Source organism: Aythya marila (assembly GCF_965140915.1).
Source record: "Aythya marila genome assembly, chromosome: Z".
In the NCBI taxonomy this organism is placed as follows: Eukaryota; Metazoa; Chordata; class Aves; order Anseriformes; family Anatidae; genus Aythya; species Aythya marila.
The window spans coordinates 84,074,712-84,088,854 of NC_139080.1; the positions used below are offsets into that span (position 1 = coordinate 84,074,712).

General features: G+C 35.6%; 1 protein-coding gene across 4 annotated transcripts in view; it reads left to right on the top strand.

The window, feature by feature from the left end:
* Positions 1-14,143, top strand: part of ADGRV1 (adhesion G protein-coupled receptor V1) — a 287,686-nt gene that overhangs the window by 45,341 nt on the left and 228,202 nt on the right. For all 4 annotated transcript variants that reach the window (XR_014319280.1, XM_082782584.1, XM_082782586.1 and 1 more), the window contains exons 19-27: positions 648-865; positions 2,088-2,831; positions 3,929-4,302; positions 6,172-6,348; positions 8,998-9,178; positions 9,798-10,000; positions 10,675-10,804; positions 12,458-12,538; positions 13,901-14,040. Coding sequence is in view for 3 of the 4 variants with exons in the window: in XM_082782584.1 (XP_082638710.1) it covers positions 648-865; positions 2,088-2,831; positions 3,929-4,302; positions 6,172-6,348; positions 8,998-9,178; positions 9,798-10,000; positions 10,675-10,804; positions 12,458-12,538; positions 13,901-14,040 (2,248 nt within the window). In the remaining variant the exon portion in view is untranslated. The remainder of the gene's footprint in view (positions 1-647; positions 866-2,087; positions 2,832-3,928; positions 4,303-6,171; positions 6,349-8,997; positions 9,179-9,797; positions 10,001-10,674; positions 10,805-12,457; positions 12,539-13,900; positions 14,041-14,143) is intronic.

Consider the following 14,143-nt stretch of genomic DNA (forward strand, 5'->3'; position numbering starts at 1 on the left):
CTTAATAAAGACACTGTATGGGTCACTTTTTATTTGTAGTGCCCTTTTGAAATTAGTGAAATCGTGTTAGCAGATAGCTACCAAAAAAAAAAAAAAACATTTTCATTTACTATGTTCTTAATTACAAATAACAGTAGATTACTGAAAGCCGTAGAATATAATTCTAATTTAATACAAGTGTAAGTAAAAGTTTAAGTAGACTTGACGACTGGAAGGAGAAACATTTGTGGTTGATGATTCTCTTTCCTGTCTAAGGGTGTTCAACTATATTAATTTTTAATGTTAACTTCCTGAACTATTTTACATTCATATTTTTAACTTAGAATCACAAGACACAGTGATGTGTAGCTTCACAGTAGTATTTTGCATGGATCTGCATATGCTACTTCTATTCCCTAAAGTACATATTCTGGGAGTAGAATTGTACTGCAAAAGTAGTTGCCTATAAAAGGAAGACTTCATCGAACAATGTAGTATATTATTAGTATTTTACTTCTTACATAGTATATTACTTCTTAACTACATAGTATATTACTTCTTACTGTAAGGAAGATGAGAGTAAAAGAGGTCTCCACATTTTCCTTTTCTCCTGAATGCTGATACATGCCTCTCATGAGGACTCTCATTATTTCTGTGTCACTGAACAGGATTTTGAGACACAGAGGACACTTCGGCAATGTTTCTTTGACCTGGCAGTTGTTTGATAATAACTCTGCGCTGAGGCCAGGAGAAGAATTCTATGAAACTTATGGGACTGTGTGCTTCATGGATGGTGAAAGATCGAAGCCAATAACACTACGTGCCATTTCAGATAGAATTCCTGAATTCAATGAATTTTACACTCTAAAGTTGGTGAATGCTTCAGGTATTGTCTTCCATACCACCATTTCCTTCATATCTGGTAGAAAAGAGTTATGTTTAATCAATCAGAAAGAAACCAACACTGGAAAGAGCATTACTTTGAATCGTGTCTTGATACCCTATACTTTTCTGGTAAGGTTTTAGGTTTTATTTTTTTTTTAATCTTGATTTCCATATATAGGGAGAGTTAGTTCCCAAATTGCTGTTAAACACATTTTGGTGATCTGAACTTTAAAAGGGATACCTCTTGGTTTTTGAAATGAAACTTCTTAAAGTTCAGAAGTTTCATTTCAAAAACCAAGAGATCTGAATTTCAGATGCATAGCTCTCCATGCACAAAATATAAAACAAAGATACTAACAAAGAAATAACAAAGTTCTTAAAGGTTATGTGTGTCTCCCATAATAGAGGTTGCTTTTTTTTTGTTTATTTCCCTAGAGGAGGTAAAATACTTGTAGTTACCACTTCACATGACTTAAATTACAACTTTAAATTGCTACTGACACATTTCCTAATCTGGATTAATTCCACTTTAGTACTATTCTTGGTCTTCTGTTCCCTGATGCAAGTGCATATGTGCATTGGCCTTTCCTATAAGTGAAGTCCATACAGATGTACAAAAGATTTCCTGCTTATAATAGGTAGATTGCTGTTCACTTTGAACACAGAGATTCTACATTCACAACATGATCTTCATATCATGAATTATTACTGTGCAAAGATAGATGACTAACACCAGGACTGGGCAGCAGTTTTAATACACAACTGCTTACTGTTTTTACAAGGTGTATGTATTTCTGTATCAGAGGCAACAGGCAAGATTTTGCCATTCCTGTAAGTCTTAGAGTAATACAAATTATTGAATTTGAATTGAATTTGGCCCCCATGCTTATCAAACGAATCAAAGGTAACCTACCTCATTGGCTAATTAAGAAAAGATGGACCTTGTCATGTTTTACCTGAAAGACATCTGTGTGTTTTGCAGCTGAAAAATAGTACGTGGATTTCTTTTCTACTGAAATTACATCAGCACAGTGTTTTAAGGATAATACAATTAAACTATGTAATTTTCAAGTTAGTTCATTTGCTATAAGTCCAGGGGATCTTAAAGGAAGATTTGAGTCTTTTTAGAAACTTGTTTTATTATAAAAAAAAAAGTACTTTGAAACTTTTTTTCTGATCATGTTGTTTAATCGTTAACTTTTACTCTAACTTCTATTACTTAGGTGGGTCTCCTGGTCCCGGTGGTCAGTTATCTGAAACCAGTCTTACTGTAACTGTCATGATCCCTTTCAATGATGACCCTTTCGGAGTGTTTGTTATAGATCCAGAGAGCCAAGAGAGAGAGATAGTGGAAGATACTCTTTCTGAAGATGACCTTTCCTATATTACGGACTTCACCATATGGAGACAGCAAGGCACCTTTGGTGTTGTCCGACTAGGTTGGGAAATACTGTCTAGTACCTTCCAAGCCGGACTGCCATCAATGGTAGATTTCTTGTTGCTTGGATCATTCCCAAGCTCAGTACAATCACAGCCCCACATGAGGCGCCATCACAGTGGAACAGACGCTCTGTATTTCAGTGGAAAAGAGGATGCATTTGGCATTATCGGTCCTGAATACCCATACAATGGAAATAATGCAGTAACCAATTTTACATTTTCAGCGTGGCTAATTCCTAATGTCAGTACAGATGGCTATATCATTGAAAAGGATAACGATAACGGGACTTTATATTACGCTGTGAAAATTCAGACAAATGATTCTCATGTTTCTGTAGTGCTTCATTATACAGCATTAGGGTCCAATATGACATATATGGCTAAAACATCAGTCATGAAATACCTGGATGAGAATACTTGGCTTCACCTTCTGATTACTCTGGATGAAAGTATAATTGAATTTTACATTGATGGAATTCAAGTTCTGGGAGGAATGAAGAGTCTAAAAGGAGAAGCGATTCTTGATGGTGAGCCTTCACTATTTTTCTCTGTATATAAAGCTCTGAAATGCATAGTCTAGCCACTTCAAAGGTGGAAGCAATACACTGAAATGATTATATCTGTCAAGTTAATTGAAAGGAATGGATAAGAATTCTTTGAGGATTTTCAGGAAGCCTATGGGAATTATGTGTGAAAGTTCTAAAAAATTCAAACTGCTGCAAAGTTGAGTAAAAATAGAGGACTATTAATTGTATGATGCACTATTTTATTTCTGCTTTTAAAATTCCAGGTGGAAGTTTAAGAAATCAATTTTTCCATTTGTACAAAGAATAGTACTTCTGCAGTTAGTAATTTCCATCACACTTGCAGTACTGTAGCTGAGCTGAGAAAGGTGTTTTGTTTTTTTTTTTTTTTTTCCCTTTGGTTTCTAGAACAAATATATGTGAAATGCAATAATGCTTTTATTGCTAGAAGGATATGTCTGTGCTGTAAATTTTCTGTGCTGTAAATTTTCTTTATTAGTGGAGATGGCATATGCTCTGTCTGGGGATAACACAATAGTTAGGCAAGTATGCCATCTCTCTCCATTGAATGTTGGTTAATACACAGTGGTGTGCATAGCAGCCCAGTTTTTCTAAGCATCCTCCACTTTGTGCCCTGGGACTTTTATCAGTTCCTGTGGTTGCTCATCTCTAGCACTGCCACTCAGTGACATATGTATGACAATACACTGAAGAGCACAGCTTTTGTTTGTTTGTTTGTTTGTTTGTTTTCTTTTGTTTTCTGAAAAGCAACTGAAAACAGCTGATGTGTGTGTTTTAGCACAAGAGAATAGCATAACATGGTACAGAATAGGATAGAGTAGGAATGAATATGAGGCTAGAACTAACAGGATGAAAAGCTTGGACAGCATAGGATGGAATTGTTTGGCCTGTGAGGACTTACCTGTTACACTGAGATGAGGCTCCTGATCCTCCTGATTTTGGATCTCAAGATCAATATGATTCCTAATCCAGGGACAATGAACAGTTTACCATTGCTTTGTAAGCAAAACAGGTAGTCAACTGCTGACTATTTCATATAAATACAATAACATGAGAAAATATTATCATTTCCTTCTCAGGTCCAGGAATAGTAAGAATTGGAGCAGGAATCAACGGCAGCAGTAGATACACAGGGTTAATGCAGGATGTAAGGCTTTATGAGTGTAAGTTGACACGAGCAGAGATCTATGAACTTCATGCAACTCCTGCAAAAAGTGATGTCCACCCTGTCTCTGGGTATTTGGAGTATCGGCAAGGAGAGACCAATAAATCATTCATTGTGTCTGCAAAGGATGACAAGGAGGAAGAAGGAGAAGAATTATTCATACTAAAGCTCATTTCTGTGCGTGGTGGAGCTCGAATTTCACAAGAAAACACCACAGCAAGATTAAGGATACAGAAAAGTGATAATGCTAATGGTTTATTTGGCTTCACTGGAGCATGTATCCCTGAGGTAAGGTAGTCATAATAGAAATTGTAGGTGACATTTCAGGCACAGAAAGCTAAATGGCAGGACCAAGTGACCTGAACAAAGCCTTGATTTTGCAGTGTTTGCTCTTGTGGTTAAGCAAAGTTTTCCTAGGATTTGGAGATGCATATGTTCTGTTAACACAACCTTAGTTCCACTGGGATTTACTGTATAGTTTCAAAAATAAAAATAAAAATGCTTTTGTTAAGAAAATTTAGTTTACTATATAAACTGAAGGCTAAGACTTATTTTTTTTTCTAGAAGAATATTTTACCTTCACTTCTGTTACATTTGATACTGAGTTACCAGTTAAAAGTAAGATTTAATTCTCTTTTTTTTTTTTTTGGAGAATGGATTATTGTGAAGATTTTTATTTTAGTTTTCTGTGTCACATGATGTGTTTGAGACAATTTTGCTAGAGATCATGCAATGACAGTGTTATGGATTTTTCCACCTTCATTTGCTGTCATAAACTAAGTTATAATTTACATATGTTTGACGTTAATTGGTTGATTTAGTAGTGTTGTTTTTTTGTTGTTTTACTTTTAACAGATGAAATCTTATTTCAGCGGTATCCATTCTATATGCAGAGTGTACACTTGCTACTTTTTGAGGAAGCTTGAAATAAACATAAATCATTCTTTACTTCTTTAATCAATTATAAGGGGGAATAACATGATAGCTATCTCTATTGGTATTGGATTATTTTGTAGAAAAAAAAAAATCCAATATAGTTTTAATTTGGGAACTCTTACAAGCTTTAATTACATTCGTTTTTAATCAAAGTGCTTATGATGTTTTTAAAATAACTATCTTGCCTGAGTGATAACTAGTTTTCAGTTTGGTTCAGTTTGCTTTTTATGTGCCAACCATATGCTATGATACTAGATTCCTTCAGGTTCAAGTGCCTCTGATACACTGTGATGCCACAGATCATCAGCCAACCATGAAGAAAAATTAAAAATTTATATGGCATGTTAATTGTTTTGCACCTATCTTATGTCCATTTCACCAGGGAAGTATTAGAGCTCTTAGCAGTGATGCGGGAACACAGCATTTTTTTACCAGTAGTTTATCTGTGCATATCTGTCTACTAGGCAGCTGAAGTCACACGCAGTATCTATTACAAAGCAGCCCTGAAATTTATCTAATGCATAAGATAGCTTTAACCTTTCCAGTAACTTCCAGATAAAATTATTTTCTATGTTAATTTTATGAAGATTATTTTCTAAAATAGAAGGGCAGTACCAATTCAAGCTTCGTTCCAGAGATGTGAAGTTGTTGCTGCAGAAGTCATGTTATCTGTGAAGATACAGAATTGTAAGGAGGACAGTAGAACAGAAAAATCTGTTTTTCTGAATGATGATGATATAGTTTATTTCTATCCATACTGTGTCTGGTTAGGGAAAGTGCTGATCCAAATCTTTCTTTAAATAATTGCTAAGGAAAATTACAATATTGACATTAATATAAAGCAATAGTTTCAGTTGCTTTTGGCAGGTACATTTCAAGCATATTGATTCTGTTTCTGACACATGGTTTTAGGAAAGGGGTTGTGTTCAGGACAAACTGCAGTGTATTGTTGTTATTTGTTACCTTAGTAGTCCTCAGGGAGGCATCAGACTCTGTTGTAAATTCCACTAGGATTGTTCTGATTGGCATCAAGGTCAGTTTCAGTTTCCTAACACTCCAAAAGAGCTGAAAGTAACATGACAGCAATTTTTTACTTGAAAAATGGCATTAAATATTTTGACATTAAATATTTCTGGCATTAAATATTTTCATGTTATCTAATGAAATTGCCTTGATTTACTTTGACAGTAATAAATGTTCCAAATTTTTGCTTTCTTCCAGACTGCTGATGAAGGTTCCACTATATCCTGTGTTGTGGAGCGTACAAGGGGAGCCCTAGACTATGTGTATATAAAGTACATTATCTCACAGGTTGATTCCATTGGCATTAATTACTCTGTTACCGATTTTTCTAATAGCAGTGGCACTATCACATTCCTTCCTTGGCAGAGATCAGAGGTAAACCCTACCTTCCTATTAATTATTCATCCTGTCCTTTACAAACCTCCTGGAAAATACCTTCTGAGGGTGCTTGGCTGGTTTTCATACTAGAGAGTGTTTACTTCACATGGCTTTTGTTATTATTTATTTATTTATTTATTTTTTTGCTATTTTTTGTTATATATTTATATTTTCTTTCTTTCCTTTTTTTTTCCATCCCTGACAACAAGAAAGTGTTATTTGTAGCTCTGTGCATACCTCAGTTCAAAAGTCACCATGTGTGCATGTACATATTAGATATATGTACATATACGTAAAAAATATTAACTGTATTTATGTGTGTGTGTACGTATACTTTTAAAAGTGTAGATAGTCCATGTACTTTTGAAATTGGAAAATAATCAGGTTTGATCTGAGTGTTGTAACTCAAATTTATGTCCACAACAATTAAATAGACAATAGTAAGATTCATTGCTGTTCTTGCACTCAAGGCTATCCAGGTTCTGTCTCCTTTTAAATTCAAAATCAGAAACGGGAGATTAAAGGTGTTCTTGTAACAATAGCTGTTTTGAGTCTCCCCGAAATGATTACTGTCTGCTTCAATCTATTCCTCTGCATAAAGTGTGCAAGCAACTGGAACATAAGGAAATTATTCAATATTCTGGCCTTAGAGACAACTGAAATTGGTAATCAGAATTGCATATCTGAGTAGGGGGAGAGAAAGAGAACTGATGCATAAAGAAAGCTTCAGCTGCTTCTGAGAAAGCTTTCTAAAAGTGTTATGAAATTCCTTACTGGAATTAGAGGAATTAAAAAAAATAAAATAATAATAACAAAAAAAAGGAAATACCAGGATAACTGAAGAGTAGGAATTCAAAGCTACAGAGGCTCACAATTAAAAAATGATGTGGGAAGATTGAAGGTCCAAAGGAGGACCAGAAAGATGACCAAAGAGCTGGAGAACCTGTCCTCTAAGGAAAGACTCAAGGGGTTAGATCTTTTCACCCTTTAGGAAAAAGGAGACTTTGATCCCATTATTACAGAACCTAAAGGGCAGCTGTGGAGTTGACAGGGGCTCTCTCTTCTCAAGGAACCACAGAAGACAGAGGGCAAATAGTACTAAGACTGGGAAAGGTTTTGGCTTGAAATTTTTTACAACTACTGGAACAACTTCCTTAGGGACAAGGTTGGGTTGTCCTGACCTCAGCATCTGGGCCAGGGCAATCCCAAGCTGGGCAAAGAAAGCATTGAGAGCAGCTGTGGGGGAAAGGACCTGGGGGTGGTGGTTGACGAGAAGCTTGACGTGAGCCAGCCATGTATGCTGGCAGCCAAGAAAGCCACCTGTACCCTGGGCTGCACCAACAGCAGCATGGGCAGCAGGGCGAGGGAGGGGATTAGAATATAAGGAGGAAATTCTTCCCTCAGAGGGTGGTGAGGCCCAGGCCCAGGCTGCCCAGAGGAGCTGTGGCTGCCCCATCCCTGGCAGTGCCCAAGGCCAGGCTGGATGGGGCTGGGGGCAGCCTGGGCTGCTGGGGGGTGTCCCTGCCAATGGCAGATGGGTGGAATTAGACGGTCTTTAAGGCCCTTTTCAGCCCAAATGGTTGTATCGAAGATGTGGACTGAAATCTACTGAAGGCATTTGCAGGAATCCCAGTGACTTCACTAGAACTGTGAATCTGGATAATCTAATGACTGGCAAAAGCGTGTGGTATCTGAAAATAGTTTGTTCGTGTTAAAATAGTTTGTTCATTCACCTTTATTTCTCTGTGAAATTATATTACTGCATTTCATACAATCATATATAGCATAAATTTCCAAATCTTTGGCAGCATAGACAAGGCCCACATTACTCTATCTAATGGCAGACAATGGCTGGTGTAGCCTCTTGCTACACAGCTTACTGGTCCAATGACTGCCTACACACAGAGGAGCTAATATGCATGGCTCTGCATGAAACAGACTGGTAGCAAGCTGCTCTTCAGGTGGGATATCCTACGGGACTTTCAACTGACATTTATAATCTACTCATTACTATGCCTCTAAATATGATCAGCTACTTAAATGTTTTCTTCTATATGTTTGTCTAACTGTATCACGACATAAAGAAAGATGGAATTTTCTGAAGTGAATGTTAGCGTGTTTAGAGCAAGGTTGTGTTAATACATGGTATGATCCACAATTCGAAGTGTCAGGTGGTATAATAAGCTCAATTTATTTGCTCTCTAAATTGGATTAATCACTGTAATGTCTCTTCATAAGCATGATTTCTAAAAGATTTTTCAATTTATCAGATATTTCATGTTCAATACATGGAAATTAAACTCCGCTTTTGTGAAGATATACAAAACCAACCAAACAAGTATTTATCATCATTTATTTATGTAGTTTGAAACAATTCAGAAAATATGCCTTCCATTTCCAGTAGCTTGGAAGCATTGTTTGTGGAAAGCATATTCTAGACATAAAATGTTATCTTAGAAATTAATTGAAATTATGTGGAGAGCAAAAAGATTGTTCTTTACTTTCAGAACTATACAGCAGATACAGCTGTATAGTTCTTTGAATTCTTTGACTAATCAAAGAATTCAGTGAGATAGGCAGGTTCACAAAACTCGCAGTGTTTCATGTTGCATGGTTTGATTTCTCCATGATTTGGTCCTTCTCTAGGTGTTAAATTTGCATGTTATTGATGATGACATTCCGGAGCTAAATGAATATTTCCGTGTGACATTAGTCTCTGCAGTGTCTGGAGATGGGAAACTAGGTTCAACTCCTACCAGTGGAGCGAGTATAGATCCAGAAAAGGAAACTACTGATATCAGCATCAAAGCCAGTGATCACCCATACGGTAACAATCATGGGAATTATACAGCCTTGTTTCAGATTATTGTGTAGTTGTTTCTAGTCAGATGAAAACTTTGCTTGGTCATAATAGTTGAGGAAGCAATCTCATATATTCCATTTTATCTAACTTGAATTAATTCATTGTTTATATACATGAATGAATGCTGAGTTACTTTTCTTTGATAATTTTACAAATTGGCCTCAAATCTTCCCTGACCAAACAAGCTGTGATTCACTTGTGCGGGCAAATAAAGGATCTGCATGTAGTTGATCCCATCCAAATTTTTCATCAAATTAGAATTCCTGACAATGAGAGTCATTTCACCATGTGTCTTGTACCAGTAAATACACAAAATTGTGGCCCGTGAGGCTCTTTTGGGAAGAGAAGATTTTATTATTGTGCTGTGCCTGTATCAAGACTGACAGGAATATCAGTGAGAGAGGGTGAGGCACATAGCACATCTCTGGAAATAAAGTGATTGAGGCTTAAGGGTATACTGGTATAAGTGGTTTTTAGTTTCAGAACCATCACAAGATACATTATCAATCATTTTATTTAAATTGTTTATCATCTTTAAAATTTCTTACGAAAAGCCATATAAGTAGTAATTCTTGTCTTTCAGGTCTGCTCCAGTTCTCTGTGGGGCCACCTCCTCAGCCAGGTGATAAAATGATTCTTCCAGCCTCTTCTGTGCCCCATATTACTATTAAAGAAGAGGTTGGACACGTCAGATTACTCGTAGTTCGTGCACAAGGCCTTCTTGGAACAGTTCTGGTGGAATACAGAACAGTGCCAGTTACAGCTTTCAGTCCCAAAGATTATGAGGTATGGCAATTGCCAAGGTGGTATAATTGTTTTGGAATTAATTAGAGTTATTTATCATGGAGATAGCCTTCAGTTTGACTACTCTAGCCCAGCTATGATTCTTTCACAGAAAGACTACTTTACAAGGTGATGTGGCAAATGAATATGTAATATTCACTTAAAAATATGCATTGTTATTTGACTTCTCCATTCTTTTCTCTGCAGTAAGTTGCATTGTCTAGGAAAACCCTCTGGTTTTGAACTTTTTTTTTTTTTTTTTTTTAACAGAGTTTTCAGTGTAGCAATATGTGAGTTTTGCTGTTGTTACAGACCGTATTATTCAAGGGCATGTACAGGTTAACATTACGCTTGTACGTTTGTACATACTGGGATTTGTATATGCCTAGCAAAATAACCTGCATGTATCTGCATTTGCTTGTCCAACTGATAATTTGTGCAGAAAAATAAGAAAAATATACATGAATGCAGATGCTCACCAGTATGTCGATTTAGACATCTTTTTTTTTTTTTTTTTTTTTTTTTTTTTGTAAAACAGATTCATCAGATTTTTTTTAAAGCTTAAGTGAGGAAAAGTAGATGTTTTGAAAAGGACAAAATGAAGGTTCTTTTTCTTTTTTTCATATGGATGGAAATATTAGACTTGAACAAAAATATGAAGAGCTCTTATATTGCAGGCTGTTGTGGGTACACTGGAATTTCAGCCAGGAGAAAGATACAAGTACATTACTGTTAACATCACTGATAATACCATTCCTGAATTAGAAAAGACATTTAAAGTGGAGCTGTTGAACCCAGAGGGAGGAGGTAAGGCACATATATCAGTCCCTTAGTTGTATTTTCATGACCTTTACTCATTCATAAAAATCTTGCCTTAGCATTATTTTCTATGTTATTTCTGAAAACAAACAAAAAGCACCTCTACATCCCCCTCCCTCCCCCCCCCCATACTTCCCTCTCCTCCATACAGCTGTCTTTTGTCTTAGGGAAGAACTCTTCCTCAGTTCTCTTCTTAATCCTTGGTGGAAACAACCAGATCCCATAGCAAGTATATTATTACCATGTATTAGGGAAAGTGTATTACTGCCATCTGTTAGGTCATCTAAAGGCAATTGCTGCTTTTCACTTTATATAACTTCATGGTTGGTAATAAGGAGTAAAATAATGCAAAAATATATTAGCAATACATTGCATTTCAAAAATGTTGAATATTTATAAAATATTTAAGGCTAAACAGTCAAAGTGTTTTTTTTTGTTGTTTGTTTTGTTTTGTTTTGTTTTTAAATTTGTTTTGTTTTTTGTTTGTTTTGTTCCGTTTTTCTTCCACATGAGCGAAATCAGAGGAACCACAATACATAGGTTAAAATGGATTACAGCAGTAATAGGCTGTGGATGCTGAGGGCCATAGGGAGTTTGCTGAGCAGTAGCTGCAGAGATAGCTCATAGATAACTGTAAGAACAAGACAAACACTTGAAAAAATTATTGGTTTGAAGGACTAGTCTGAAGGGATGGCAAAGCATAGTGGTGCTGCCACATAAACCCCTGAGTACCTTACAGACTTTTTTTTTTCCATTTGAGAAAAATTTTAAAGGAGATTGTAAAGCTTGTTGGAGGAAAAAGTAATTAGAAACACTGACAGCTATAAATTGATTTTTTTAAAAACTGATGTTATTTTTTTAAACAATTCAGAAATTGCGAGTGTGGTCCCTTCTGGGAAGTTGTATCATGTTTCCTTGAATTAATCCATCTCTCTGCTATGATTGTATGTGTCTATGGTGCAATATGGTCTCAGTGATTCTTTTGATAAAGTCTTGGAGACTTTTCATATATTTTGTCTTTTTAGTTGAATAGTTGTTTTGTTAAAAGGAGTCAAACTTTTCTCTTTCAAATCGTTGTGACAGAAAATTTACAACTAACTTTAGTAATCCAGTAACTAGATAGCCTTTTTAAAATGAGCCCTCTTTTTGCCCTTTCCAACACAAGGACAAAGCTTATGAAGTCCCCATTAGTTAAGCTTTCTGCAGATTTTCCCAACATTTTCACTTGGTGAGAAAATATTAGAATAAGGGGCTTGAGGGACTTTATCCCCTCCCCCTGTATTTTATTTTTTCAATTCAAATTCCTCCATGACAAGCCTCAGTTAGGAGTGAGAAAGGGGAAATACAAAGAGGGGGCACAAAGGGGGAAAGAGAGGAAAGACCAAACTATATGTATGTGTTTTCCTTCATTCTGACCTCCCACTATTTCCAATGTCATAAATTAAGTAAGAGGTGGCATATGTAAATCTTTTTTAGTCTTTATGAGAACTCCTGTACTCTTTCAGAACCAAAGTTGATACCTTCCTAAAGTGCTTCCCTCTTTTTTTCCTGTTGTCCAGAATTGTTTAAATTTCTCTTTGCTTGCGCTCTAATTTATAAATGTATATATGTGTATATATCTGTATGTCTGTCATCTTAAAGTTGCTGAGCTCTTTAGAAATGATGGCAGTGGTAGTGGTGATGGGAACGTGGATTTCTTCCTTCCAACTGTCCATCAGCATGGTAAGCATTTTGGATTAATCTTTATTTCTTTATGCTAACTGTAATATCCCTCATAAATTACTCTACTGACACAGCTTATCATAGTGTTATTTTGCTTGTGGTTTGAGGTGATTAATTTAGGTATATCATAGAGTTCTGTCAAAACATTCTTTCCCATTTTAAAAAAAGGTTTAATTTCAACAGCAGTCAATGCTAACTAATACGGGAGATAACAGCTTCTCTATCTTCAAAGCTATATTTTTATAGAACACAATGTAGTTATTCTTGAAGTAGTTCATAAAATTAGCCTTGTTTGACAACTATAAAATTTTCTGGAGAGCAAAGAGGAGAGAAACTTTTTAAATTTAAGGTAATTTAAAAATTACCTGACTGTGCATTTTGATACTTTCTTTTGCCACTTGCTTTATGCTTTGATCTCTGCATCTCAAAAATAATAAAAAATAAGTGGTTTTAGCTTTTTTTTCTAAAAGAATGCTTTGATTATTTTTCATTTTTTGAAGTCTGTATTTTTGTCACAACATACAGAAAACAAAGATAATCTTGAGAAAATTAAAAACATACAATATGCAGAAATAAGATGAAAACAAAAACACCTACTAAGAGGGAAATGATAATGATGGTGGATTTTGAATTAAACCCTAGAGACCTGAAAATATTGTGTTAGCACCCATTATCGAAATCAAATAATTTATTCCACAGTGACAGCCTGATTTTCTGTTTTATTCATACATACAAAGGAGTTCAGTTTGAACCTGAGAGTATGTCTGTGGTTTAACCACTTTTTGGAACTTCCTGGGAAGTGTTGTTTCCTCTTCTGTGTTTCCAGAATTTTTTTTTTAAATGCCAGGCTCTCTCTCTTTCTAAGCAGCAAGCTATCTCACACAAGATGATCGTTATAGTAGTAGAATTTCCTGGACTAGCTTTTTCTTTGTTTTTGTTCCAGCTTCAGTTAAAATAGTACCTGCTTTTGTCCTGTCTGCACTGCTTACACTATGTTTTATCACATAACTTTCCCCTACTCTAAATTCTAGTTAATTTTCCTTAATTAGACAAGTAATTTTATTTCTGATCCTCCCTTAAAATATTTGCATTTTATATGTTGCTTTGGAGTGTTGTTCCATAGAAGGGCTGCCAGGACTGCATTACTAGAAGTGAGTTCCTTATCCATGTGGATAATTATTCCACATTTCAAAAGAAAAGAAAAAAAAACAAAAAAACAAAAACACCACAAAATGCAAAACAGCAGAAATATTCCAGTTATGCTTTTCTGTGTGCTTTTTGTAACAAACTTCCTTAGCTGATTTCTTTCATTTAAGAAAAGATGGTATAAAAAATAACTCATTTTGGCACTTGCACTTACAGCCAGCTTGGGAATTGCATCCCACATCGTTGTGACTATTGAGGCTTCTGATGATGCTCATGGCGTCTTTGAGTTCAGTACTGAGTCACTCTCAGTAAATGGAACTGAGCCTGAAGATGGATATAGCAATATTACGTTGCAGGTTAGAAAGTTTTGGGTCTCATATTGCTATGCAGTTGTCTTTCATGTCTATTTTACAGAGCATTCTGCAATATCTTTACAATAAGTCTACAGCATTTTAACTT